At 45.5% G+C, this 27293-nt stretch overlaps 1 protein-coding gene across 3 annotated transcripts in view; it reads left to right on the top strand.

The window, feature by feature from the left end:
* The window catches only part of FGF12 (fibroblast growth factor 12), a 220888-nt gene that overhangs the window by 116915 nt on the left and 76680 nt on the right, over positions 1–27293 (top strand). For 2 of the 3 annotated variants that reach the window (XM_069864858.1, XM_069864859.1), the window contains one exon: positions 26604–26714. In XM_069864858.1, the coding sequence (XP_069720959.1) occupies positions 26604–26714 (111 nt within the window). Of the gene's footprint in view, positions 1–5711; positions 5932–26603; positions 26715–27293 lie in introns of those variants that run through there. The other variant, XM_069864857.1, reaches the window with a different exon arrangement.

Below are 27293 nucleotides of genomic sequence, written 5' to 3'. Positions count from 1 at the left end.
ATTGGGAGAAGCCCAGTGAGGAAGAGGAGGCAGAGGAAGGAAGGAAGGAAGGAAGGAAGGAAGGAAGGCAGGCAGGCAGGCAGGCAGCTGTCTGTCCTGTCTTTTAAATTAAGCAACTGTTCTACAGGCATGAAGATACTTGAGGTTTTTTCCATATGTTTAGGTGGGTGCTTCTAAGCCTGGAGCATCTGGTTGGCTGTGTCCCTTGCACAGGAAGAGAGGGCTCTCAGCTCTGCTTTGCATAAGGTTATCTGCAAGTAGAGTACTAATCCTTTCATTGCCCCTTGACTGGAGATCCTTCAGTGAGGTCTCCTCCCTGCATTGCCCTAACCGCTGCTGTCACTGGGCAGGTGTTTGCAGGCTCTTTCTGTTGGATTCCTGCCACTAATGAAGCCACAACTGAAGCACATCGTGGCAAGGACAGCAGTTTTTCCTGCCTTGATCCCATGGGGGAAGGCAATGGCTGAATGGTTGATGCACAGGACTGTTGAAATCGGGTGGTTACAGCAGCTTTGAGATGACCTCGTCTTGAACAAGCCCCAGGTCTTACTCTGGTGTGTGGGACAGGCACTGACCTATATGTAAGGAGGTCTCTCTTCATATGTAGGAACAATTTCAGTTGCCTCCTGCTAGTTCTCTTTTTCAGGCTTGGTTTCAGGGCGATGACTTTTGCACCAAGGCACAGGCAGCAGAATGGACCCTAGATGGTGTAGCTTCCTGCTGTTCCTGGCAGTTGCTTCCAGAACCCAGGAGACAGTCTGTTCAGCCATACAGGAGGCTTCTTGAAGAGAAATGCATCATGGCATTTTCATTCCTAGACAACCACAACTGCCTCAGTGAAGTGAAGCTTTCTTGTGTTTCCCTGCATCCACCCAGTAGAGCCAACAAGTCACCGAGGAGAAATGAAACCTTCTCTTAAGAAGAAATCCTTTCTTTTTTTCTGGGCTGCCCTTGATTTTGTTGCTTTGGTGCTGCTTGTGGCCCAGTTTTTGGAGCAGTGGTTTCAATCTGTAATTTGCACAACTGCTTACCTGCCTCTTGCTTTAAGCCACAGACCAGCCCAACTTCTCCCCAGGCTAGAGCTGGTTTTAAAGGCATCCCATAGACTAATGAATATTCCTCATGATGAGTTGCAAATTTTGTTTTAATTGAATTTTTGAAGCCAAAAATGGGAGTGAGAGGCCCATTAAATAAATTATTTTAATATAGCAATCAGATGATGCAGGCTCTTCTGTGTTTATTAAAAGGCCTAGTCAGCTCAGAGCTCAGCTTTGCGAGAAAAGCCCAGAAAGCCAGCCAGTTTTTGTACTCTGCTGCTGTTTTAGGGCCAGATCTCTCTCCCCGAACAGCATATTTCTAAGTGGCCATGTGAATACTTATTAGGCATCCAAACACAGATATAAACCCATGCATTGTAAACAGAATTACCCTGCACACAAAAAGAGCAAAATACTGTAAGGTCTTTTCTTTATCAGGTTACCCAGGCATGTTTTTTTTTTAAATAAGTCCACCCACGCACAGAGACTGGGGAATGCCAAAGCTGCATGAATTTTAATTATGCTAGACATGCAACAAGGGGCTACCTTGTAAAGAATAAAGTTAATAAAACATGGATATGGGTTTAATTTTGCTTAATAAGCAGCCCTGGCAATGCACATTTTAGATGTAATATACACAGCGTGGAAATTGGGTACAATTCTTAAGAGGTGTCTGTCTGCATGCAGAATTTCAAACTCAACAGTGCCTTCCTATTGGAAGAGAGTTGTTGCTATGCTGCTGTAAAATGGTGAATTAGGCCATTCATAATTATTGGTTGGAGATGGGCATCTTTCTTTTCCCCATTAAACTACGGTAATACACATATACATTTTAAAGTGGTATTAAATTTAAATCTCTTCCTTAACTTCCATGCATGCATTTTCAGTGGCTATGCAGATAAAACAGCAAAAAACCCTGCATACATGTTCATTTGTAGTTAGCTCTGTGTGTACAGAATTAGTAAAGCAGAGGTATGCCTAATGACTGACTCTACAAAATATAGCCCATGGCTTTTGAAGGCTTTATGAAAAATAAACAGGATATTCTGTTAGCAACCCTGCGGGAATTATTGCACTTTGCTAAGGAAAGATGCCAATAACCTCCCTTTTGACCTAGATAGATTTGTTCTGTTTAGGAAGGTAAGGGAATGCAATTCTAGATCCCTTCTCTGTTCAAGCCACCAAAGCCCTGAAAGTCAGCCAGGCCTTCATTTTTAACTTCAGCACTGAGGACAGAAGAGCTTATTTATCATGTGAACAAAACCTCAAAAATTAGTGTCTTGAAATGCTTATATTCGTCCCCTTCCACAGTGAGCGCCTAATCCATAAGCTCCTGTATGGTTAAGGTGGGATGGGGATATTTAATATGTACTGTGAGTCTGGTTCTCCAACAGCCATGGGGAGTCTGACTCTGCCTGCTCCTGCGTGCAGGATGGGGCCATCCTCCACAGACTGCAGGAGGAGCATTGGTGTGTCTCTCCAGCATGATCAAAACACTGTCTTGCTTGTTCATTTTGTGAATCAGTGCTATTATCTCCTTATCTCTTCATAGTGCACACTGTGCAGCTTTCCAGACTGGGGCTGGAGGTGAGGAGGAGCTCCAAGGTAGAGGAGGCAGGGGAGAAAAAATGCCTTAATAATTATATAGTATAGAGATTATTATATTATGTATATGTGTGTGTGTGTGTATACATATATCAAATTAAGCACCTTAAGGAAAAATACCATATCGACCACTTCTTTGGTCCCATTGGTGGCAACAAGGAATGGAGTCCCTGGATTCATCAGCGGCTAATTGGTATGGAACAACGTAGGCTGCTCTGCGCTCAAAGAGGAGTAGCTTATACAGATGAACATGGGAGATATTTTGAGCCCTGTTTACCTAAATGGAAGCTGAAGGAGAGAACTTCCAATGGTAGAGACCAATAAACATGGAAGAATTTTCTGTTTTCACCTGGCAGCCCACTAATGTTTCACCTGCAAGAGTGAGAGTGCAGGAGCATGATGAGATCGGCTCTTTGTTCTCCAGCTCAAGACCACTCTGGGGTTGCTTGGTGTTTATAAAAGCATGGGCTCTTCAGAAAATTTTGTTAAGCTGGGGCATGATCCAGAGTGGTGCAGAGCAGATGTGCACGCCAGTAATGTCACCAGGAGTTGATGGCACTGTGCCTGCGCTCAGAACCAAACCCCCTGGGCTCCTTGGCTGTCTATAAATACAGACAGACCCATGTGTTAGCAAATGCAACATTATATTAAATTTCACAAGTTCTTCTTTAATTTAATTCCATCACTGCAGAAGCAGAGAGACCTGAGAGAAGCATTTCTTCTTAGAGTTGCAGCAGCCCTCTTTTCAGATCCACAAATCACCAAAAAAAAACCCCATTAAAAATGCCGTGACAAACTTTATCACTGATTAGGATCATTTTTAAGTGCAGAGCTGCTGCTCCTAGTTTACGGCTCCACAAGAAAACAAATTAGTTGCGTGTCAAAATAACGGAAACTTATCTAATATGGGGAGATAACACAGCATTCTTTTACCAGAGATTTGAAGACTACAGGCAAAAGGAAGTATCTTTATATACAGATGGAAAACCTCTTTCTTGGGAAGATATCAGATTTGCTTACATCCTTTGAAGATGAAGCTTTGGATAATTCACTGGCAGTTCAGACAGTGATTCTCTGATTGCAAACGGCTTTCTTTAGGCCATGCCTGTACCTTATACTGCAACATTCTTTGATGTCAAGTGAAATAATCCGGCAGAGAAAATTAAAATATGAAGCATTTTAGTTACAAGAAAGGAAAGAAAAATCTTTATTGATTGGGACAGTGAATTCTGCTCAAAAAAAAAAAAGTTGGCAGCAGTTAAAAATAGATCAACAGCCAAATATTTATATCTTCCAAATTATTTCATGTATCTTTCTCCCCTGTTCTCTCCTGGAGAACCTGATTCCTTATTTTGGCATGTGTAGGGTTTAAGAGAGAAACTGAGGAAGTAATGCCAGAGTTTGTCTCATCTTTACAGGCACAGCGGGTAGTTGCTTCAGTTGGTTTTTTACCTAATACATTAAAATAGTTTAAAGCTGAAGTTCTTGCAAGAAGTGGTTACAAAGATTATTTTGCAGGTTGGCAATTCCCACCGACTGGTTTCAAGTGCCCTCTTCAGCTGGGTTCATGCTTCATCCCAGCACTTTCAGGACTAGATTAGTCGTGTCCTGCTGCCCTCCGGTTCTCGCCCGGCTCAGTTACCTTGTCCCCCCACCCCGGTCACTGTGCGCTCCCCCGGGCATCTCGCTCATCATCTCCTGCGCTCCTTAGCTGCTCCTCGAACCCGAAACCCGGGGAGCGCCGCTCTTACAGCAGCACCAACCCTCATTTCTCTGGATCACCCGGGGGCCCCTCGGGATCGCGGGTCCCAGGGGCAGCCGGGCGGCGCCCGCCCCGACGAGGCAGCGACCCCGCAGCCCTCGGGGCGCCGAGGGGAGAGGGGAAAACCACGGAGAAAGAAGAGGGGAAAGCCCGGCGGCTTTCTCGGGGCGAGGGGGCGGGCGGGGCTGCGGCTCCGGCTCGGGGAAGCCCGTCCGAGCCTCCGCGGAGCCGCAGTCGCTCCGCTCCGTTGGTCTCATCCGCACCTTGATCACGTAGGATTGCGTAGGGGAAGGGCGAGCAGGCGGCAGCTGCAATTCTCCCGGAGCCCGGCTCCCCCCCGGCCGCTGCGGGGCTCCCCCGCCGGCGTGGGCGTCCGCGGGGGGGGCTTCCCCGGCCCCTCCTTCCCCCGCCTCGCCCCTCCCGGGCCGGCCCGGAGGATGCGGGCGGCTCCTCCCCGCCCCGCCGCCGCCGTCGGGCGGCACCGCGGAGCGTCCTGAGCCCCGCGCGGAGCGGAGCGGAGCGGCAGCCGCACCCTCCCCGCCCCCTCGGCCTCCTCCCCGGGCTCGCGTCGCTCCTCCCGCCGCGGCAGCCGGGCCCGGGGCCGCCGCGGAGCCGAACGGGCTCTCTCCGGGCCGGACGATGTGGGAGCTGCCGTCGGGGAGAGCCGGGCTGCGGGCGGCCAGCGGGGCTGCGCGGGCCATGGCGCTGTGAGCGCGGGGCGCGCAGCTGCGGCGATGTGAGCCCGCGGCCGGGGCAAGGCTTTTTTTTTTTTTTTTAATTTAATTTTACTGTATCGCCTTTTTTTTTTTTTTTTACCTTTTTAAATTTTTTTTTTTTTTAATTCTGTTTGTTCGCCGGCCTTTTTTTCCCCGCGGCTGCTCCCTTTTTTTCCCCCCCTTCTCCTCCCGCCCGCGGGGAAGAGAGGAAGAGGAGGAGTGCGAACAGAAATGCAGCGCGGCTCGCCCTGAGCGCGGGTGCGGAGCGGAGCCGCCTCCATGTGCGCCGCGCCTCGCAGCCTCCGCGCTGGGGCCGGCGCCGCCCGCGGCCCGGGGGGGCTCTGACTCGGCCGGGGGGGGGCGGAGGAGCCGCACCGCACCGCGGGGACCCGCGCGTCCTCCTCTCCGCTACCCGCCTCTCCCTTCGGACGCCTCCCGGACTCAGCGAGGCGCGGCCCGGGGAAGGTCTCTCCGCGCTCCCCGGGGACGGGACCCATGGGCGGCGGGGCCCGGCGGCGGGACATGCTCGTTCTCCCGGGCGCCCGGCTCCGCCTGGCCGGCTGAGCGCTCGCCGGGACTCGGAGCTGCGGCGCGGGGCGCCCATGAGCGGCGATGGCAGCGGCGATCGCCAGCTCGTTGATCCGGCAGAAGCGGCAGGCGAGGGAGTCCAACAGCGACCGGGTGTCCGCCTCCAAGCGCCGCTCCAGCCCCAGCAAGGACGGGCGCTCCCTCTGCGAGAGGCACGTCCTGGGGGTCTTCAGCAAAGTGCGCTTCTGCAGCGGCAGGAAAAGGCCGGTGAGGAGGAGACCGGGTGAGTACGACGGGCCGGGGCCGCGGGGGGAGGAGGGGGGGGCTGCCGGCTCCGAGAGCCGGCTGGGAACGGGCTCGCCCCGCGCTCCGCTTTCCCCCGGCCCCGGCGGGTCTCCTCGCCCGGGATGGTGCGATGGGAGGACGCCGAGCAGCCTCCAGCATCCCTCTGCCCGAGGGGGGCCCGACAGCATCCTCCGTGCCAGCCTCGCCCCGGACTGTATTTTTCCACCTCCCCGTAGACAGGCTTTTTAAACGGTCTCCTCTTATTTTTTGCATAGTGACAAGGAAATCGATAAACTGAGGATCAATTAGAATTGTGGCCGTTTGATAACTAGATCCATCAAGTGCTACTTCTCGAGCGGAGTTGCATGGGGAATTTCATTAGCTCAGAAAGCTTTGCAGTTGGCAGCTGCACGACTGTTGCACCTGAAAGTGAGCTTGCAAGGACTGAGAAATGCATTTTAGGGCAGTCTTTTTTTTTTTTATTTTTTTTCTTCTCCTTTTGCTCTCTTTTTATGCGTGTGCTCAGTTTTGGTTCCTTGTGGAAAACTTCATCCGTAGCGTACGTGTTGCTCACGTTTCCATGATGAATTCCCACCACCCAGTTTCAATTCTGAGTGGCACTTGGAGCTCTCAGCTCTCCTTGGTAGATGCAAGAACTCGGTACCTGGCAAGACTAGGCCCTCTGCGATTTCTCAGTGGAATTATTATTTACCTCTTCCTTTATTTTTTCACTGTTATAGGTCACCAATAAGGTAAGAAGACAGATTGGTTTGAGAATCCGCCGTGAACGTGTACTTTCCTCAGGTGTCCTTCAGTATCCTGGTTAAAAGAGGGATCCTTATTTACTAAACTCTTTGTGTCGTACCACCCCTTTGTGTAATTCTCCTGTGTTTTCCATATACGTTAATATTTTGTTTGTTGATTAGTCTCTTCATGAAGCACCTTTTCCACATCCGAATTCTGTCAGTCATGACTTTATAGCAAAGTGTCAGAGCTGCAGGCTGCTCTTCGGGTCTGTAGGTTGAGGTACGTGACCTGTACTCAAGAGAGGGACAAAAAAAAAATAGGAGGAGAGCCTCACCATAGAAGGCTACTTACTGTTGTTAATAAAGGGAAAAAAATAATTCCTCTGGATTGCTGTCAGCACTCCTGATTCACAGGTTGTGGGGCAGGAACTATGTTTAGCTAGCAAAATGCTTCAAGACTAGCAATGCATGGGTTAGACTGTGAAAACCAGACCCTTTAACAGTCTGATTTAAAGCAGTTACTAAAAGAGAATGCAAAATATCTGAAATACAGCATGACTTGAAAGATTCAAAGGGAAAAAAGCATTGATTGCTTTTTTTGTTCTTCTTCTCAAGTTATGATGAGTGGTAACTTGCTGGACCATCCTAAATATGTTCAACTGAGAGCCCTGAGCAAAAGATGGCTTTTGCCCATAAAGTGTGGTCATTTTGTCTCAGGAATCACTTTTTGTAAGATCAAGAGTGGGACCTGGAAGTTTTGATGAATATTTTGCCATTCCTTTTTGCTCCCCATTTCCATCTGCTACTTAGTAGCGGGGTCCTTCAAGGACTAAAAGGGCTGGGAAGTCTACACCTGTTACCCGGATTTCAAGATGCTTTGTCTCTTTAAAGTTTGAATGACTTTTACAGCAGGGTGTGGTTGGTGAGGCTTTTTGTTGTCCCTGCCACAGCACTCCCAGATGCACAGGTCCGATTCCACTTTCTTTGGACTCACTAAATGCCTCTGAAGAATTGACGAATTCTAAGAATTCTCTCAACTTGCACAGACTTTCATGCTGAGGCAGATGCTCAATAACCTATGGACCATAGTGGTTTAAGGAAGACTTTTTATTGACTTTAGAGAAGGATCAATGCTACTCAGTGCTGTAAAAATAGAACTGTTCAGTCTTTAGAGCTGTCAGTCAACTCATAACCAGTACTGCATTCATTTTATAAAATTAGAGTAGAGGAATTAAGTAGCTTTAAAAAAAAATTATGTATCCTTTCCGAGGCTGTGGACTGTGTCTGGTCCTATATCCATCTTTTAAATAGAGATTTATTTCACTGGTACATCCTATTTCTGAGCTCAGGTGTGCTGCTCAGGAGGCAGCATGCCTCTGGGTTTGCTGCTATTTGGATTGTTTGTTCAGAGAGTGTATTGTGCCCAGATAACTTATTCATTGCAGAAGCGCCCTTCTGCATAGAAAATGACATGCAAATGAGTTTAAACTGGTTTAAAGAAACGTGCATACATTGTGCAGTGATCCACAACCTCAGTGATTATGTGTACTTAATGACACGCTGGCTCAGTAGTTTGCAAGGCACTGAAAAGAACATGAGAAACATCCCTGTTCAAAAGGGGCACAATCCCATTTGGAAATGGTGCAGTGCTAGGGGAACTGTCTTTACCTTTTTAAACGTGACCTCGGTTTACGACTGTGGGGAGTAACTGTTAAAACTCTTCATATTTACAGAGTGATGTTCATCAGTGGTACTCAACAAGCTCTACTAAATGGTGAGGATTCTTCCCATTTTACAGAAGGCAATAGCAAGACACAAAGCAGTTACCTGACACAGAGACCTAGTTCCTGATGCTCCTTCCAGCACGCTGTGCTTTGGGACCCCCACGGCCAGTTTGCTTACGATGCAGTGATGGTGGAGCTGTAGCAACTCGCACCATTACCAAAATGTAAATCCGATGGTGCCTCAGGTTTCCTTTGGTCCTTGTTTTTGTAAAAGTAACTGTGTAAGCTTACATCATTTAAGTGTTTTTAATACGTAGCTCAAACAGTGCTGTAACTAAAATATGTAATAGAAATGCACGCAAGCAGAGTTACTTTGCGCTGCCTGGCACCTTGTACTCCACTTTGCAGTCTGGGCACCGTGAGAGTGAAATACTCCTGCTCTCACGAGGGAAGAAAGAATTCCCACCTGGTAGCAGTTCAGGCTGGCTCGGCAGAGGGCATGAATAGTTGTGGGTTTTGTCAAACTATAGGGAACCAGGTCCATGCAGGGACATCTTGTATAATTAAAGCTATCAGCTCCCAGGGAAAATAGACTGCAGAAATATCTCATTTGTTGGTTGCAAGAGGCACCATGTTTTAAGCTGAGCTCTTTTTTCATCTGCTTTTCTGATGGGCAAGGGCAGCTCTTACTTGCATGCTGTGTGGTTTTTATCTCTCTTGCATGTGTTTGGCTTAAAGATGATTTATCAGTTTAAGATGGGGCAAATAAGGGTGCTGAGTGCAATGGAGTAAGCTGAAATTTGGACAAGTGGGCTTAATTCCATTATTATAAATTAACACAGGTCACTGGCTGCAATTGTGCAGGTGCCAAGCAAAATATGTGTGTGTTGAACAGCACCTGTGTGTTTGTATGTATAAGGTACAGCTAGAAAACATTAGATTATATATTTTGCTTTTAACATAGTAGCTTGATTGAGGTTTCAAAAGAAATGACGTGTGGCGTGGCTTTTTGGTGCAAGTTCAAGAGATGGATCCTTCATCAGTGAATGATAGATCTTAGAGTTGAATGTAGAAGACTAGACAAAGGAGCTCTCTCTACATGACTTCTCTGCCAACAAATGGTTGAACCTAGTAGTTTCATCCTCTTTGTGGCTGAATTAAAGCATCCAGGCATGTCCCTTCTTCAGCTGTTTTGTAACAGGCTAGAAGCCCTGAGCTGGTGGGTGCAGCTTCTTTGTGAAAGCTGTGGCTACTGCTTCACTGGCCATATTCTTGGGCAGAGCTCACCACGGAGACCTGGGGTGGAGTTGGCCTTCCCTCATGCCATGGTCACTGAATGGCAAAACTGAGGAGTCTGGGGGCCTTTCATGAAGGGAAACGGACTGGAGCATCAGGCACAGTATCTGGGGAGAGGAGTGGTGGTAGGGGAATTTTGAGTAAAAGGAACTGAAAGGGTGTTGTTAGCTGGGGAAATCGTATTTGAATTCAGGAAGCTGTGGGTCAGGCAACACCAGGCACTGTGTAGCATTGTCTCTGGCCCTTCAGGCATTGCTTCTCTAGTTGAGTTTCCACCTCAGAACGTGTAGATCAGTCTCAAACATGTTTTATACCCTGGGAAAAAAAAAAAAAAAAAAATCTGTGTTGTTTTGGTCTGGTTTTCTTCTGTCTGATATGTATTTTGTGCTCCTTCAGGGAAAGGGTCCTTTTCCTTAAGGAGATCTAAAGGCTTTTTCCACAGTGAAGGAAATGGCTCACAGAAAAATAAAGCACTAACTTAAAATGTTTCCCCTTTTCAGTATTTCTAGTTTTGAATAATAAGTAGAGATTTGAAATTTAAAATATACGTATGTAGATATTTTTGCAGCAGTATAAGCAAAATCTAAGAGCAACTTTAGTTGAAGGACACAGAAGGACTTTGTTCATTCGGAGATTCATTTAAAACACTTGAGAAGTCTGTCATCTCTGCAAGCTGTTAAATTCCACGAGTTAAGTCCTGAAGTCCTTTCTGATTTCATGCAGGGTGAAAATGATGATTGAAGCTCATGGTAAAAAACCACCTTTTTAGCTTCCCATTAAATTTGTTATAGCCCTTGCCTGCTTTTATGGAGTGGCTTGTCTCAGAACAGCTGTAATATCTGCCTGACCTGTGGAATTTGTCCCCTCTGTTGCTACAGTGTCCTAATGCTGGCTGCATTATCTCAGCATATAGCTGTTGTCTGCACTGGGATTCAGGCTGGATCCCAGCACTTTTCCATAGCGTGTGTTTGCGTGTCTGGGCACGTGCCCAGCCAAGGAGGGCTCCGTCACATTGTTCTGCCTGCTCCTCTGCAGGAGTTGCTGCGCCCTGTCTTTTAGGAGTGTCTGGAGGGAATGGAAATGCCTGGAAATCTTGACATCTCCTTGCCAGTAAGAGCTGTTCGAAGTACTAGCTGAGATGAGGGCACGTGTGCCAAGTGACTGGCCAAACATGAGCTTAGATAATGTCAAGGAGAAGGGCGTGTGTCCGCCTTGTTTGGGGCAGACTGTTGTCAGAGAGGTCTTCCCGTTGGTACCGTAAGCTCCTTCTGCACCCACTGGTGCTAATGAATGCTGAAATAATCAGAAAGGGGGGAAGAGGCTCCCTCCTGCTCATGACAGCTTGGCAGATGGGTTTCGCTTTATCAAATTGATCCCCGGGGGTGGTATCGCACACATTCGTGACTTGCAGCTGTGGTGACTGTCACGGTGTGTGTCTGTGCTTTGTTACTGGGAAGAGGGGGTTCAGATAGCAACCCTGAGCTCTTTGGCTCTAAAATCTGGGGAAGAACTGCAGGTTCCCGGCTTACTCCAGAGCATGGAAAACTCAGTGGCCAGCCCGCTTTTCAATTCAGCTTGCGAGTGAGCATGTCAGTCAGTAAGCCACTTCCTACTAGTTCTGGACTGGGTATCATTGATGCCAAGAAAATCCATGGAAGTCATCCAAGCTCCTAGAGGGATGGATATCTTCTCTCCCCGTGGCCTCGGGGGTAGCTGTGCTTGTGGGAGCAGTGCAAATCATTAGCCAGCAGCGGAGGTTCGCCATTAGAGCAATGCAAATGATTGATTCCTCTGTCATCAGCCAAATGGAAAAGCCAGAGTGAAAAGAGCTTCATGAGTGATCATTTTTCCTCCTTACAAAATAGAAGATCCATATAAATCAGTTTATCATTGACTGATATAATTGGGGTTTTGGGGGAAAAAATGGATGTAATTTCATTTGAAGGATTTTTATATGTGTATTTTTCTGTAAGTTTCAGGTATGCTTCTAAATGAAATGTTTTGAAGTAAAAAAACAAAAGCTTGAGTTCTGAAAATACAGAAATGAAGATTTTCTTCCTTCCTTTTTTCCTATCTTGCTTTGTTGAATTTAGCAGAATAATTCCAGATATTGCATATTTTAACAGATAAGATATCTGTTACAAAAAAAGGCTCAGTAGTTTGACCGTGGCAGTGTGGGGAGCAGAGCTCCCGCAGGCGGTGAAGAGATCGAAAGCATCTTACTCCTGTGAGAGACAAACATGGTCATGAGTCTCATTATGTTGAGGAGATAGTGCAAACTTGCTTGGTCTTATTTTCCTTCTTTCTCCTCCCAAAATGGGCGCACCGTGAACTGCCAGATAGCGTGGTGACCGGGTAGGTGTTTGTTTCATCTCTCTGGCATTCATTCAATTTGATCCATCCCTCTGAACAGTCATGTGCATGTTATTTCTGGGAGTTTCCTACTCCCACACAGTTGAAACCAAACAGTGATTTATTGTTATTAAAACGAAAGCAAGAATTTTAACAAGCAAAACATGAGAGAGATTGACATCCCTTTCATATTTGCAAACTCTGTGGCTTGGCAGAAGATGACCAAGAGAGAAGTTCTGGGAAAGCGGTTCAGAGAACTAACCTTTAAATACACATACATTTCCTTATGCTCCGTGTTATGTTCTGTCCTAGCATCACTGCATGGCTGCACTACTGTTGTGCCGTAGTCTTGGAAGTCTCTTGTGAAGTGACCTGTACCAAAATCACCTAATCTGTACTTAGGCTGCACACACTGCAGTCTATCAGGGAGCCACACCTTTCTCTCTGTTCTACTGTTCAATGCATGGTTTATTTCTATTTGCTAGCTAACACAATATTCTTTGTATTAATATATTAAGCTTTCTGAGCCTAAAGCGAACTACTACTTCTATCATTTTACCTTTTCCCTGCTCTGATATGTAGCAGAATCTGGAAATAACACAGCCTTTCTAAAGGCTGATTTGACTTTGCATCTCTGTTAAAAGCTGTAGTAGAGTCACAGACACCCTTTGTGCCCTTCACCCAGTGAACACCGCTAGTGGGGGCTCCTGGAATAAGTTGTTTATAAAGGTAGAGTGGGTGTATGTGTGCATGCTCCCAGCGGAGTCAACGTGGACAGTCAGTTTTTGCAGCATGGTAGCAGGGCTGTAGGGCTACAGCTTTCTGACAGTACTGTCTCTGAAAATAGCAGCTATGGCACATTTTCAAAATGGTAAACCAGAAGGCAGCTTTCTAGAGAGCTGTGGAACACGACTGTGGTATTCACTGTTCAGGGAGACCACTCCAGCTTTTCCAGCCCCCACGCTGCAGCATAGATAAATGACTGTGTGCTTGTTCCAAGTACTGAATTGGAGCTCTCTGAAAACCTGGTGGAGCTTACATGGCTGCTGAGAAAATTTAGCTTGATGTGCCCTGACACCAGATAGGCACCTCTGCTGTCCTGTGCACAGTCCAGGATGTCCTGGCTGGAGGTAGCTGAGGAACAAAACCATGGGCTCAGAGGCAGGGTGGTGGCCTGAGCCCTTTGTGTCCTCAGGGATGAGCTGCTGGCTAGTTCCTGGTGTAATGGGGAGGGCTGGCTCTGTGCAGTGGCTCCAGGCATTTCTGCTTTCTGCTCTTTCCCCAAGGAGTGAGCTGTTAACGCTGGAAACAGCATCATCACCTAACAGGGTTTTGCAGCTCTGCTCATGCATCTTCTCCGTGGCTTTGGGTTTGTCCCTTTAGCCTAATATCACAGGGAGCTGACTGTGCTGCTGTGTCTGGTGTCCTGCTAAAGAGGTGCTGCATGGGGTTGTGTGGCTCCTGGCAGAGCTCTAAGTTGGGAGGAGTATCAAACTCTTGTGCAGATGCTAGCTTGAGTCAGGGAAAGGGTGGAGGTAGCAAAAGCAGCTCATGTCTCTTTCTGGCAGCATGTGCATCTGTTGTTACCTGAATTTGTACGTGGGAGGAAGGGGGGATTTTGTCCAAAGGACATCTCCTTCAGAGTCTGTCTTGCATCAGTGCCCCCTTCTCCTTCAGCTACTCCTGAGCAGTAGGATGAACTCTAGTTTGGATGGTCCTTGGCACCATCATGCTCACAAAGAGAGACCCTCTGCTGGGGACCTGTGGCACTTCTCTGGCCAGAAGGTGGGCAGCTGTAGTGAAAGGAGGGGAGTGGTTATGCTGCCACCTGCCTGTGCTCCTTCTCTTTCTTTCTGGGGTCTTTTCAGGGTAGTTAATGTTTTGAGTGTTTGGCTCGTTTGATAAATGTCAGAAGAGAGGAGATGGGAAATGGCTGGTTGACTCAAATGGTGCGGGCTGGATTTGAAGGTAAAGATCCAGGGCTAGATGTAGCCACTACAGCGATGGAGAGCACAGAGCTTCTCCCCCATCCTGCAGCAGCATCTGCCTGTGCAGAGCTTTCTCCCCAAGGCACTGCTGTCTCTCTCTTTCTCCAGCAGCGTGCTGGGGGATGTGTTGCATCCAGTGGACGGCTACATGCTGTGAACTGGCAAAATATCCACAGAGAGGCAATATAATTCTGTTACTTGTTTCTGAAAGCTAATTGTGATCTTGATAAAGATACGTCCCCTGCGCCTTACCAAAATGTTCCTTTTTTGATATATTTAAGCATCTTGGATTGAAATGAAGGAATAAAAGAATCAGGTCTTGGGGTTAATAGAACATGCTCTTAATTGATATTTATCTAGAATGGCATAGTTTACTGTTCCCTCCCTTTCCTGGCTGCACATGTAGTTTCTTCACTTTAGCACTTACTACTCATACTGCCTCAACTACCAAATAATTACATTTCCTTCACTTCCAAATCCAAAAATGTTTACTAAGGTCAAGCAGTATGAGACTGCTGCAAGTGAAGCCAGACTGCAAAGAGGCAGTCCACATCTTTCAGAGAATTGAAAAGCAGGGAGAAATTAGAAAAAAACCACAGTGGTTTTGGTTTCCAGGGCCTGACCCTGGGGCTGGGAAGCGCACAGGAGCTGCTGAAGGATGCTCCCCAGGGATCTGGGAGCTGCTGAGCTGCAGGAGATGCAGGAATCACACATTGGCAGGTGTCACAGTGTAACCTCAGCTGGCAACTAAAGCTCCACACAGTGGCTTGTTCACTCCCCCTTGGTGGGATGGGGGAGACAGTCGGAAGAGTAAAAGTGAGAATATTCATGGGTTGAGACAGAAACAGTTTAAAGCAAAAACCACACATACAAGCAAAACAAAACAAGGAATTTATTCAGTACTTCCTATTGTCAGGAACACATTCAGTAATACCCAGGAAAGCCAGGCTTCATCACATGTAATGGTTACTTCGAACACAAGGAATAAAACTCAAATTTCCTCACCTTTATACATTAAGCCTCACTTGTGGGATGGGGTGAGAAGCAGGAGAGGCTTTGACTCTGAGTACTGCTTATCAGTAAGGAAAGCATCTCCGTGTTATTAACTCTATCCTAGCCAAAACCAGCAGAGCAGGTGAGGGACTTGGACCATCCACCCACTCCTGAGCCAGTCCTTTCCCTGGCACAGCTCCTGTAACTGGATCTGAGTTGGAATTGCTGGCTGCCTTTATGCTCTACATCAGTTATCAACCTGCAGCTGTTGGTGTGGGCATCCTCTGGTGGCTGACATCATGCTCTTGTGGTATTTTTCTATGACAGTGGCTCAAAGGGCTAGCAGAGCATGCAGTTTAACCACCAGTTCTCTGCTGCCTTTGTGTAGTTTGGTTTTATGCTTTTCAATATGGGGTCTGCCTGCTGGCTACTGCACAGCATTGTTATTTAAAAACTTATAAACATTTGTTTTGGCTTATATTTCATTTACTTCTGTGCCACTTCTACCTTCTCTGCTCCTTTAAACATTTCTTCTACTATATTTTTTTCTTCTTCTCCAAACCCACAGTTTAGGTGGGTGAATTCCTTTAGGTGAATTTTAGGTTTTAGAGCTAGAGAGCATCCCTTAGCAGCTCCCAAGTGATTAGAAACCACCAGGTGAAGTTTGAGAGCTCCTGAGCCAGCAGGCAGTGAGTGGCTCTTGGGAAGCTGGAGAAGCAGGAGCTGTGTTTGGAGACCTGTTGCGGAGGCAGATTTTCTGGTTTTGCTCCATCTGCACTGTGTCATCCTGAGTACAGGCATCTCATGGGAGGGAGCTCGCTGTTTGCAGCCACCCAGTATCAGGAACAAGGTGTTTGTAGTGAGATACAAACCAGGAAACATCATCCTTATTTAAAACAGAGCTTTAGATGGAATTATGGCTTTCTCACACCCAGAGTTTTCATTAGGCTGAAAGAAACCTGTGGCTTAGATGGAAAATTAAAGTAATTTTGCAGGTAAAAGAACCTTGTATTTACACAAAGCAGAAGGGAAATAAAGCTGTAAGTCAGGTGGCTGGGTCTGGCCAATTTTAGCATGATCTTGCTCTTTGAAGTGTAACGTTGTTTCAAAACAGAGTGTCACAAGCAGGCATTTTCTTTATACGTTTGGGTGTTGTATAAGATTTGTTGAAATTTAGTAACATCACAGTTTTGAGTCAAAAAATGATATAGGAAGGATTGAGCTGCATTAGTGCAATAAGCAAAAAAATTCTTAGAATGTAACCCAGCTGATTTGAGCTTTAATTTTTCCATGCCACAAGCTCATTACCTGTTAAATAAAGAAATCTCACACCTCTTATCCCTTTGGAAAAATGCCGAGGGAGCGCCTGAGGAAGACTAGCAAAAAGGGACATTATTGCCGAGTTTTATTGAATGCTTGCAGGGTGACACTGGGACCCAAATTTTACCCTGTGTTGCCACGTGGTGATTACCCAAGGCTCTTCTATGGGCTGGCGTTGGACTAGGTGCCTTCCCCAAGACTGAGAGCATCTTAAGTGATTGATTCGTACTCAGCTCTTGTTGATGCCATGTTCTGTCCATTTTCTATTTTAATTAATTTACTTTTCTAGGCATGCAGAACAGGGTGAAAGAATGGTGTAGTAGTTTCTGTAGTGTGTTTTGTTTGTATGAGGGACTTCTCAGTGTTCCTGCAATATTTCAGGCCTATTGGATTGATGGAGGAAGCAGAGAGATTTAGCATCTGAGAACAGCACAAATCACAGTGTTGTGGCAGGCGTGAACAGCAGGGATGGTTTCTGCTCTGTTCGTGTGAGGACTATTAGTGATCTGATTCCTTGCATGGGACACTTCAAGGTGAGGGAAGCTGGATAGTCTGTCATGGAGCCCTCCACAAAGTTGGGGTGCAGTAGTGTGCACCCAAAAGCTCTGAAGGATGGGCATACCCATTTCCTAAATCTTCATGCAGCACTAGAGCTCCCAGTGCTGTTGTGGGGAAGGTGTGGGGTTTATTCCTGATGTTTTCCTTTTGTGGGCACTTGCTTGGGAGCTGGCATGGCCCATGGCAGCCAGGAACAGGCACATGCTTGGTTGGTTCATGGAGTCACGTTCGCACCCGAATGAAATGCGCTCTGTGCTTGTGGGCTCACACATAATGTTGATGCTATCTTCTGTTTTGCTCTGGGTGAATATGATGTAATTTTGGCTAATTACACAATATGTCAGGAATAATTGCAGGGTGTTCCTCAAAATAAATAATATATCTTGTGCGCTCTGCTATCCATACTTATGAGCATGCTTCAACCTTCAGTAGCCAAGACATTGACTGTGTTAGAAACTGGCAGCTGGGGAGCCCCAGCTATAACTTCTTTTCCGTTAAACTTCACAATTTTATTTTTTCTTCCCTGAAAAAGCTTGCCCTGCATAAATTCTGGAACAGCCCTACATCTCTTCTTTATGCTTTCTGTTCCCATTAGACTTTGGTTTTCTCCTCATCAGAGCTCAAGTCAATACAGGTATAGAAGATTGCTCTTTAAAGGGAAATGTTTTGAAATTTTGGCTGCCGGTAAAACAGACTGGATCAACGGAGCAACACAAATCTTGTCCTGGGGGATGCAAAGTCAAACCCACGAGGGTAACTGTATGAAGAACCGAGTTTTTAGTTCTCTAGTCAAACAAAAGAAGTTTATGAGGCAGAGGGTATTTAGACCCAATGCAATATTTCAGTCTACTTAAAATGCAACTTTCAACACTTTTTTTTCATTAAATTTCCAAACAAAACGTTGTCTCAAAAGAGAAAATCAAAACTATAAACCTTTTGACGTCTTCTTCCTCCCTTCTCCTCCCCCCCCCCTTAATGAGACAGAGTTTGTGTATAGCTTCAGCTGCTCTGACTCTGACTTTTTTAAGAAAATACTTTGCTAGATAGTTTCGCTCAGAGGTAGTCAGTAATTCTGTGCTGAAATAACCAAGGATAGTTAGGCCATCAGTTCTTGTCCCCTTGCCAACTCATTGCTTTCACCCACAGTGGTCTTTGGGGACATCTTTTGGCTCTGCAGTATTGGAGGTGGCTGCCTCATCCTTAGCTTGTTTGCAGGGACTGCTCAGATTGGGTAGCTCACGTGTTGTATACGCTAGCTCGGCATTTACCTTCTAGGAAAACCCATCCAAGACCTTAGGCCTCTGTCCTTGAGCCTTAGGCTTTAGGTAGCTGTCAAATGGGGTCAGAAGCTTGGAGACTGAGTTAGCTGTAGGGTTAGTTCTCTAAATCCTAACATCTGTAAGCTCCTAGGAAAAGGAGTCTGTGGGAGATGTAGCAATGGCTACGTGTTGCAACCTGATTTTCAGTGCTTTGCATGACTCCTGTCTCTGCCCTTTACCTTAGACTTGTAGTGATATCCACATAAAGCTGATTCCTTGAATATGAGAGAGCCTGCTTGAACACCAGTGCTGTGCAACCGCATCCTTTCCACCTCCTCTACACGCAAGAAGTAGACTTCCCTGTGGGGGACTTGTCTTTGTAAGAGCAAAGCAGGCGTATTACAGAGCTTTGCACATGTCTGTTCCTAGGTAGAGGGGTGCAGGCAGGCAGCTGTGCTTAGTGCTGGAGGGCTAAATACAATTCCTCCTTGCAGGCATCAGTACAGGAAAGGAAATCACTCTCTGGATGCTCTTTTTGCCTACAAGGTGCCATTCTGCTCTAGTGACTCACTGATGGTGACAGGAGGCGGTTGCTTTGATGAGTGCTGTCATTGGCTTGAGCCCATCATTCCTCTGAGTTAGGGAAATGTCATTTTCAGAAGCTTGTCCTTCAAATGCAGGGGCCATCCCTGTCAGCACAGCCTGTTATTTCATGTAATGCATCCTGGAAACATCACTTGTCTCTCTGTAATTATTAGCCCTGGGTGGAGATTTGCTCTTGAGGTGAGTAAATACACAAGTGTGCCATGCAGCCCTATTGTCCCAGAGTAATTTTCTTCTCAAAATAAAATCTCTGTAATTGGAGGATGACATTAAACCTGTAATCACTTTCAACTGTAGCTAGGCATGGTCTTCATTCTGCATCATTGGGAAAAGGAGTTGGGATCAACTGTTTGGCATTCCCGGAGTCACAGACCTCAAGAATAAATTTCTTAGCATCAGTCAGTCTGTTTAAATCTCTCCATCCTACTCATGGGCTAGGTGATATGCCTGTTTGTTAAGTTGAATGGCTATATCTACACCAAAGGGGTTCATGGCAGCTTTGCATGAGGGGGATAGATGCACAGCTTTGCTACAGAGCCTCTTCTGATGCTTGAGCAGCTGCAGTTGCCCACTGTGATGTGATCTCCATGCCAGCAGCCTGAGGAGGTGTCCAAGTGCAAATGCCCGATAGCACTGCTCACCTCCCTCAGCTTTGCAGTTTATTTGACCTCTCCTTGCCTGTTCGTTCGGGTGCTACAGGCAACATTGCCTAGTCCATCCTGGCCATCTGCTAGTAGGCTTCCTTGAGTCTTGAGGATGTCCTTCTGCTCCAAACAGCTTTGCTGAATTTAGCCACAAAAGCTGTGGAAAACATTTTGAGGGGCTGGGAAACATCCTGCTTGCCTCTACCTGCATGCTTTTCTCCACTCAGTGACTCCCGTGGGAGCTCAGCACTTTGCAGCTGGATTTCCTATCTCTGCATCTGAGTGACACAGTTGGATTGTCCTCCAGGATCCCTGCATGTGGCTCAGGAGGCTTCAACCTGCTTTGTGCATGACTCACTGCAGGTGCAGTGACAGACACCGGTGTGCAGCATCTGCTAAAGGCTCATGCTTCCCTGTGGTCAGAGCCTGGATGAGTTGGGGAAGGAGTTTGGCTAGGGGAACACAGCCCTTGTCTTCAAGGGCAGCAGCTCCTAATGCAGCTGCAAGTGCCTTTATTCCTGAGATTCCCAGTTTAGGTAGATTCAGTTGGGCTGTTAAACATATGCCGACAGTGATGCATTTAATTGGAAACAGCCACTTACTTCATCTTAATTCTAAACACCCTGGAGAACTTAGCAGCTTTTGGATGGGAAAAAGCCCACAACATTTTTCTCCCTCAGCTTTTCATCTTCTCATTCTCCTCGAGTTCTGTGCCGATGCCTGTCACCATAGTAATGTGCATGGAGCTCACTGATGCAATTTTGTGCCGAGTTAATACAAGCCTTCATTAATACTGTACTTTGAAGGAGGGATTTTGGTGCCCTTCTCTGTCTGCATGTGTTTGCAGTATTTGGCTTATCGAGTATTCTGGAACCCATCCTTTTCAGGGGAGGGGAACTGCAGTTTCTGTGGTGGGACTTTAAATGTAGAGTTAATCTAAGTAAATTAGGAGCAGTTTACGGTCTGACTTGAGTTTTGGTGCGTTAAGGGTTTGAGTGCTGTTGGGTGAGTCATAAATCAAACTCCCATTATGACAGCTGCAGTCTGAATGGGGGAAAATAAGAATAATGTAATGTGTAAATTCCAGGCTAAAATGTTTAATTGCACTAAACAAATGTTTAAAGAACATTTAGGAGAAATATGCTCCTGAGATATATTTCAGGTCCCATGTTTGCAGTCACATCCTCAGCAAAACTGTTGCACGGATACAGAAGAGAGTCAGCAGTATGCCCAGCCGTGGTTCAGATCTGAGCTAGAGATGCTTTCTCCCTTTGCCAAACTGATGTCCTTACCAGGTACCAAAGGGGCTGTTTTGGGAGCCTGTTGCTGGCATCTCTGACCGCTTTGCTCTGCTAAGACCAAGCAGAGACTTTGAATCAGAGAGTGTCCTGCTGCAGAAAAAAAAGGCGAACAAATAGTCAAGTTTCTCAAAATTAGGCAGTAGGTACCTTCCTTCTACCTCATTGCAGGTTGCTGGGTATGAAATGGCTGCTTGCTGTCTGAGCTCGCAGAGGCTTCTGTTGTTTGGCAGCTTCTTGTGCAGAGAATGGTAACCCCCAGAGCTTCAGAGTTTATGCCGTAACCCACACAGAGTACCACTGAAAAGCAGTTCTGCACCAGCAACGTCAAGTGGACACCTGCCTGCCAGAGCATTGCAATGAGTTGCAAGAATCCTTGGAGCCAGCGGCTCAAATCTCTGAAAGGTTGCTGAGCCCTTCATCTTTTCAAGAGATCATTGGAAAGCAAGTGCCTCCGAGATCCCCACCATTAACTCCAAGCGTTCAGATTAAGGTGACCTCTGTGAATAGGTTTTTGTTGAATTCCTTTATCTTTCCCAGCCCAATGCAAGGTGGGGTCTGGCTTGCTGCAGCGTCAGGTAATTGTATTGCCGTAATGAGAGGTATTCTGTCAACTGCAAGAAAAGAGGCCGCGGCAGACCTGGAAACCTGCTGGAAATCAGTGTTGTGCCCTATTCCTTGGTCCTTGAGAGCAGAGGGTTTGGATTAGATTGAGCCACCCTACAGTGCCTGCTAGAGTGCAGGGTTCCTCACCCAGGGGTTTGTGCTGCTGCTTTGCAGATAAGAATGAGCAAGAGTTAGTGCCTTCAGTAGGGCTTTGCTAAATGCAGCATTGGTGCATAAGCTCACAGGTTCTCTCTGCATTAAGGGGAGTTATCCTGCTTGTGTGTTCTCAATTTTGCAGTTAATCAAGCGAGTTCCATAGTCACTTTACGTAGCAGAACTAAAAGAAAAGGTCATTAAAGAGCCAGTGAGATTTCTTATAAGAAGCATTTTTTCCAGTATTTCTGCCAGAGCTCTTACTCTTTTCCTCATAGCACACAGCAAATACCTTCAGCAATGTCTGTGGGTTGGGGCTGAGGGATGTGACTCTGTGGGGTAGCTGATTTGGGCATGATCCCATGCGAGTGTGTTCCTGGAGACCAAATTATGTGTGAGCACCCTGCACCTATGATGTCCTTGGCAAGCCCTAGGAGAGTGAAAATCACAATATAGCTGTACAATAAAGCAGGAAGCACAGCAGCTGATGATGAACTGAGATGACTTTAAAGCTCAGCAGCAGGACAGCTGAAATGAATAATGGCAGCATCACATTACCATTTAAGTAGAGACAAGGAGATTAGCAGTCACATCATGACTTAGTTAGTTTCAGCTGTGTCAAAGGGCTCATAAAGTTAAAAGCAAGGCAGACAGAGCTAGTAAGTTTGGTTTGTGGAAAGGGGAGTAAGCAGGATGCCTTTCAGGGAATGTGTGGTGGGTTAGTCACTGGATGACTACTCTAAGAAAAGGCATATCAGCTGAGGACCATATCTTCACTCTAGGGAAATTGCCCAGCTTTGCAAATGCTGCACACCAGGAACAGAGCTGTAGCTTAACTTTTGCTCCTTGCTACTCTTTTTCTTCTGTTCTGCACTGTGACTGTTCCTATTGGAGGTGTTTTGTGGTTATGATCTTCTGAGAGTACCATTTTTGAAGGGTTGGAGCTCACTACACCTGCATAAAGAGAGGATCTACTGAGCTTTGTCTAGCACCTCCCAGCCCTGAACAGCGTGTATGAGCAACCAGAACAGCATCCTTAAAGTAAGCTTCCTAAAGCATAACAAAATTGCTTATAAAAGTAAGGGTAAAAATATCGCATTTTGTATCTCATGAGAATCCTAATAGAATAAGGTCTGCACTGAGAGTGCATACTGTGTGGAATTCTCTTCTGTTTAGTTGGTACTTTGGGATCAAGGCAGTCATAACTGCTTTCTTAAATGCATCCTGCAGTACTTGACTTTGTGTTTAGGGAGACGCTAAGTTGGTGCTGAAGTCTTGTCCGTGTTAGTTCAGCTTCATTTCTGCGGGGAAGGCTGCTTCTACAGCAGAATAGAGTGTAGAGGAGCTTTAGTGGGAAAAATAGGTTTATCCCAGGTCTGTTATGCAAAGTACAATGTGCAGTACTTCTTTAAAAACAAGATCAGAGTCCTTATTGCTGCAGAAGAATGAGGTTTGAGAGTAGTTTTAAGTTTGATAACTGGTGAATTCTCTGAATTCTAGAAAGAAAATGATCATGGCAGGGCTTATGCTTATCTGCACTGCACTTTTTTCTTTTTTTTTACAATTTGTTTCTTTCTCTTACCTATTATAGTCTGAAGCAGTATCATTGAGGGGATGTTAGACAAATAAAAGTATCAAAGTTGTGGGGGTTTATTTTAATTCCCTCCTTCCCTCCTAGTACTGTAATAAGCACTGAGAATATTCCCTGCTGGGAAGGGCTGTTTTCTTCATTATTTTTTTTTTTATTGCTAAACTGTGAAAAATTTTCTCTCTATTTCATTGTTTTTCTGCCTTCTGTTCTGGCTTATCAAGGTATTCTATGATCCTTAATTGTCAAGGATAGCTGGTGATTTTGAGATTTTTCTGTGAACTGAGACTTTCAGTGTAATTGCAGCATGAGGGATAGCAATGCTGGAAGACTGATAAAATTGCTCTGTAAATGGAAAGAAGCAATGCTAAAATACGTGATAAAACAAAAGTAGGGAGTCTCTGAAAAGCCATGCCCAGTGTTTTCTCTGGGCTAGCAACAGAAGACCTGTCCTGTGGTTATACAGTTCCCTCTTCAAGTAATAGCTCTGGGGAGAAAGATGGGTAAATTCCTGTTCCTTGTTAAAAGCTGCCTTCACCTAAAATTTTGTCTGTAGGCCTTCTAGCCACGTGGTTTGCTGTATGAATGACAAATCCCAGTATGTTTCTTTGTGCCCAGACTTGAGACAGGAGATTCCCTGGTAGGAAGCAGAAATCAGAGAAGGAGAGATCTGTATGTCTCCAAAGTACTTTTCTTAGCCTTTGGTGTCTGGAAAAAGCATTAGTTTGCTGGTACTGATTCTTAAATGAGTCTGGGGAGCCGGCATGCTTCTGCAGAAGAGGGCTTGTGTAGTGGGGAGAGACAGAAACACTGCTGCTGTCAGACTGTGTTAGGGCCAGGAGGAATGTGGTGGCTTTGTGTATTGCTTAGAGCTCTCTGCTTCACTCCTCCTGAATTTTACTTTGAGTTTGGGCGTAAGCCTCAAACTTCAGCAAAACCAGGTCAGGTAAAAAAGCACATATAAGATAAGATTTCTCCTCCAACTTGTCCACAGGCAGGCATTGACATAGAAAAGCCAGGGATTATGAAGAGGGCAGTTAAAGCTTGGATCAGACCTGACTCTTTGTTTACATCAGATGAGTAACAAAAAGGGATGCTGGTGCTTTACCCCATGTTTTACTATGGTGACAGCCTTCTGCTGCAACAGGATTTGCATCTGTAGCATGGATGCAGGAGGATATTGGGGAATCTTAGATGCTGTTTGGCTAAAATATAAAAATTGCACAAAGCTACTAATGATGAGCAGATTTGCTCTATATTTCACTCAATAGGCTATTTAGTAAAATCGGTGGGAGAGGTTTTCATGTCCTTCCAAAATTATTTGCATGATCAAAGTATACTTTGCACCCTGAAGAAAGAGGAAAGGGCCTTCTGTACTGTAGCCAAATCATCCTCCCAAGGAAAAGGTCAGGGTTGTTTTTTATCTCCACCTATCTCCACTTCTCTTATCCTTGAGGATTTTTAAGACAAGATCTCCCCCCTTCCCTACCACATAGAAAGCCTCAGGCTGCAGGAGCATCTTCTAAATCTTTCCTACTGGGAGCTCTTCCATTTTGTGCAAAGTACTTAAACATTAAAATTTAACCAGAGAGTAAAAATGAGGCTAAGACTCATTCAGGGACTCAAACATAGTTTTCACATTAGAGAATGCCTTTACTGTTGTGGTATTAGATATAAGGGAGGAAGGGAACGGGCTTGAAGGGGGTGATGCCATTACCTGCTTTAGCAGGGGGTTGGACTATAGAGGATCTCCAGAGGTCTCTTCCAACCCCTACCATCCTGTGACTCTTTGCCCAAGAATACAGCTTTTCATTTTCTCTGGCTTTGAGGTGCTTGTTGGAAAAGCAAGTTATATCAAACTTCTGCATTGAAGAAAATAGATACTTCATTTTACTAAGAAGAAAGCAAAACACTCAGCTCAATTTAAGTCTCAGTTTGACATACTGGCTTGACCAATGTCAGGTCTTAGTAGATGGCCAGTACAATTGCACTTATTTACTCTCCCAGTGTTGTCTTGCTGAGAGAAAGCCTGCCTGCAGTCTGCAACAATTTGGTTGCTATGAAATCCCTTTTTTAAAGGGAGGATAGAAACCAGCTGATGCCAATTTATTCAGTGGCTTTTGTAGCTACAAAATAGTGCTTGATTCTCCCGTGGCTGGTGGAGGGATTGCTAAAGCTGGAATCCTTTGCACCTGCATCCCTGCTTGCTGTAGGGGTGGTTTACCTCTGTAGAAGCCTGTGGAAGTTGTACAGTGTGATGCAAAATCGTTACGAGGTGGGGGCTCCTAATGGAAACACTTAACGCACAACGTGACCCGAGTTATGTAATGACTATGGCTTATTAAACAGCCTCACTAGAGGCACGAAAGATGGGAGGCTGATGATATTTTGGTATGCTATGCTGGAATTTTTCCTGTCTATTGGGCTAGCAATAACTAGGTCTTATCTATTTACTTTTGGTGGGTGGTCACATAAAACTAAAATCTCTTGTCACACAAGGAAGATGTCTGCAGTCCAGCTAGCGTGTCTGTTCGTGTGTGGCCAGCTAGCTTGCTTTCTGGAAGCAATACCTGGGACAAATTTTAAGACTGGCATGATGAAAATTGAGTTTATTTTTGACCACTTAACTTGTTTGATCAGTTGGATGGTAGGGGGACAGGCAGTAGCACTGCAGACCTTTGTTGTGCGAAGTTCAAATTATTTCTGCTTTTTTTTGTATTTTTTCTTTCTGCTCAGCACAGGTACAAAATGTTACAGAGCCAGTAGGGAAGCCACTAGCCAATCCAAGGCTCATTTATGATGTACATAGGCTGGGAAAGAACCCTGCTAGAGGCAAAGAGTGATTTTCATCTCCTAGATTATGTAGCATGTATTTTGGGAGGGAGGAACATGCAGGGTTTTAAAACAGAGCCATTTAAAGGTGCCTGTAAATGCTTCTAAGGTCATTTTTGGAGGTGTCTGCATCTGTTCCTTTCAGGGTTTTGCTCCCTGAGTCCCAACACAGTTAGATTCATGCAGTCTGATTCAGCACCCATTTACTTTGGTTTTACACCGCTATAGTACCATTGATTTAGAGATATTTTCATTGGTGTAAAACTGGAACTGCATGGTAGTGAATCAGCCTTACAGAAGGCAAGGTAGTTGGCCTCACAAGCAGAATGAGAAACAATAAGCATATTCTTTGCAACACTGCTAGCAAATATTCTTCTGAACGAGTGGCATATTTAGTATATATAAGCTGTCTACAGATTTTCATTTGGTAGGTAACTTTCAGCAAAGCAGTGTTCCATAAATCTATTACCTTCTACTGCAACAACTATGCATTGCATTTTACTCGCTCATCTAATCTCAATTTTATTTGCCTGTACGCTTATGTTTGTATGAATATTTTACAACTATGCTTGAAAGGAATCACAGAAAGCTGTCTTACCTGCTACGCTCTTCTATATTTACTCAGGGCTTAATGGGGTCCAAACAAATTGGGTCTCTCGCTACTTGCTGCATGTTTGGTATATCTAACTTTTTTTTTTTTTCTTTTACAGAACCCCAGCTGAAAGGAATTGTGACAAGGTTATTCAGCCAGCAGGAATACTTCCTGCAGATGCACCCAGATGGTACAATTGATGGGACCAAGGACGAAAACAGTGACTACAGTAAGAAAAATTAGCCTGTTTTGCAACCCAATTACCATCAAATACATCACCTAGTGGGTCTCACTTGTGCAGCTTTATTTTTTAAGAGATCAAATTAGGAAGAAGCCAGCTGTTTTCTGCACATTTTTTCTATCTGTCGTTCCCCTTTAAATCTTGCTTGTATAATTTCATATGTTTTCTCTCCGATCTTCTTCCCTCCCGCCCCGATTCTGTAACTGCCATCTGGGTGGGGTGGAGAATAAAACCCATGATTTGAATTGCTGCCAGAAGAGAAAGGAGATTATATTTATACATATGCCACGTGGGTAAAGGATACGGGGAATTCTCTCTCCAAGGAGAATAGGATAAAATTGTTTTCCCTATTTCATCCTGAAAAATTCAGCAAGCATCAGGAATTTCCAGGCTGGAGAAAAACAGCTGTTCACTGATATCTAATGCTTTGAGGATAGTGTCAAGGCTGAGAGTATCAAATGACCTTTCCAAAGGAAGCTTTCTTCCAAAACTGTGTTTCAAGAGATTGGATTCATGCTGTCCAACAAAGGACGGTAAAATGCAGCAGAGCTATATAGGTTTAAAAGT

Source organism: Phaenicophaeus curvirostris, chromosome 10 (assembly GCF_032191515.1).
Source record: "Phaenicophaeus curvirostris isolate KB17595 chromosome 10, BPBGC_Pcur_1.0, whole genome shotgun sequence".
NCBI lineage: Eukaryota > Metazoa > Chordata > Aves > Cuculiformes > Cuculidae > Phaenicophaeus > Phaenicophaeus curvirostris.
Note: the sequence above shows the minus strand (reverse complement) of the source record. Positions and strands in the feature narration are given on the sequence as shown.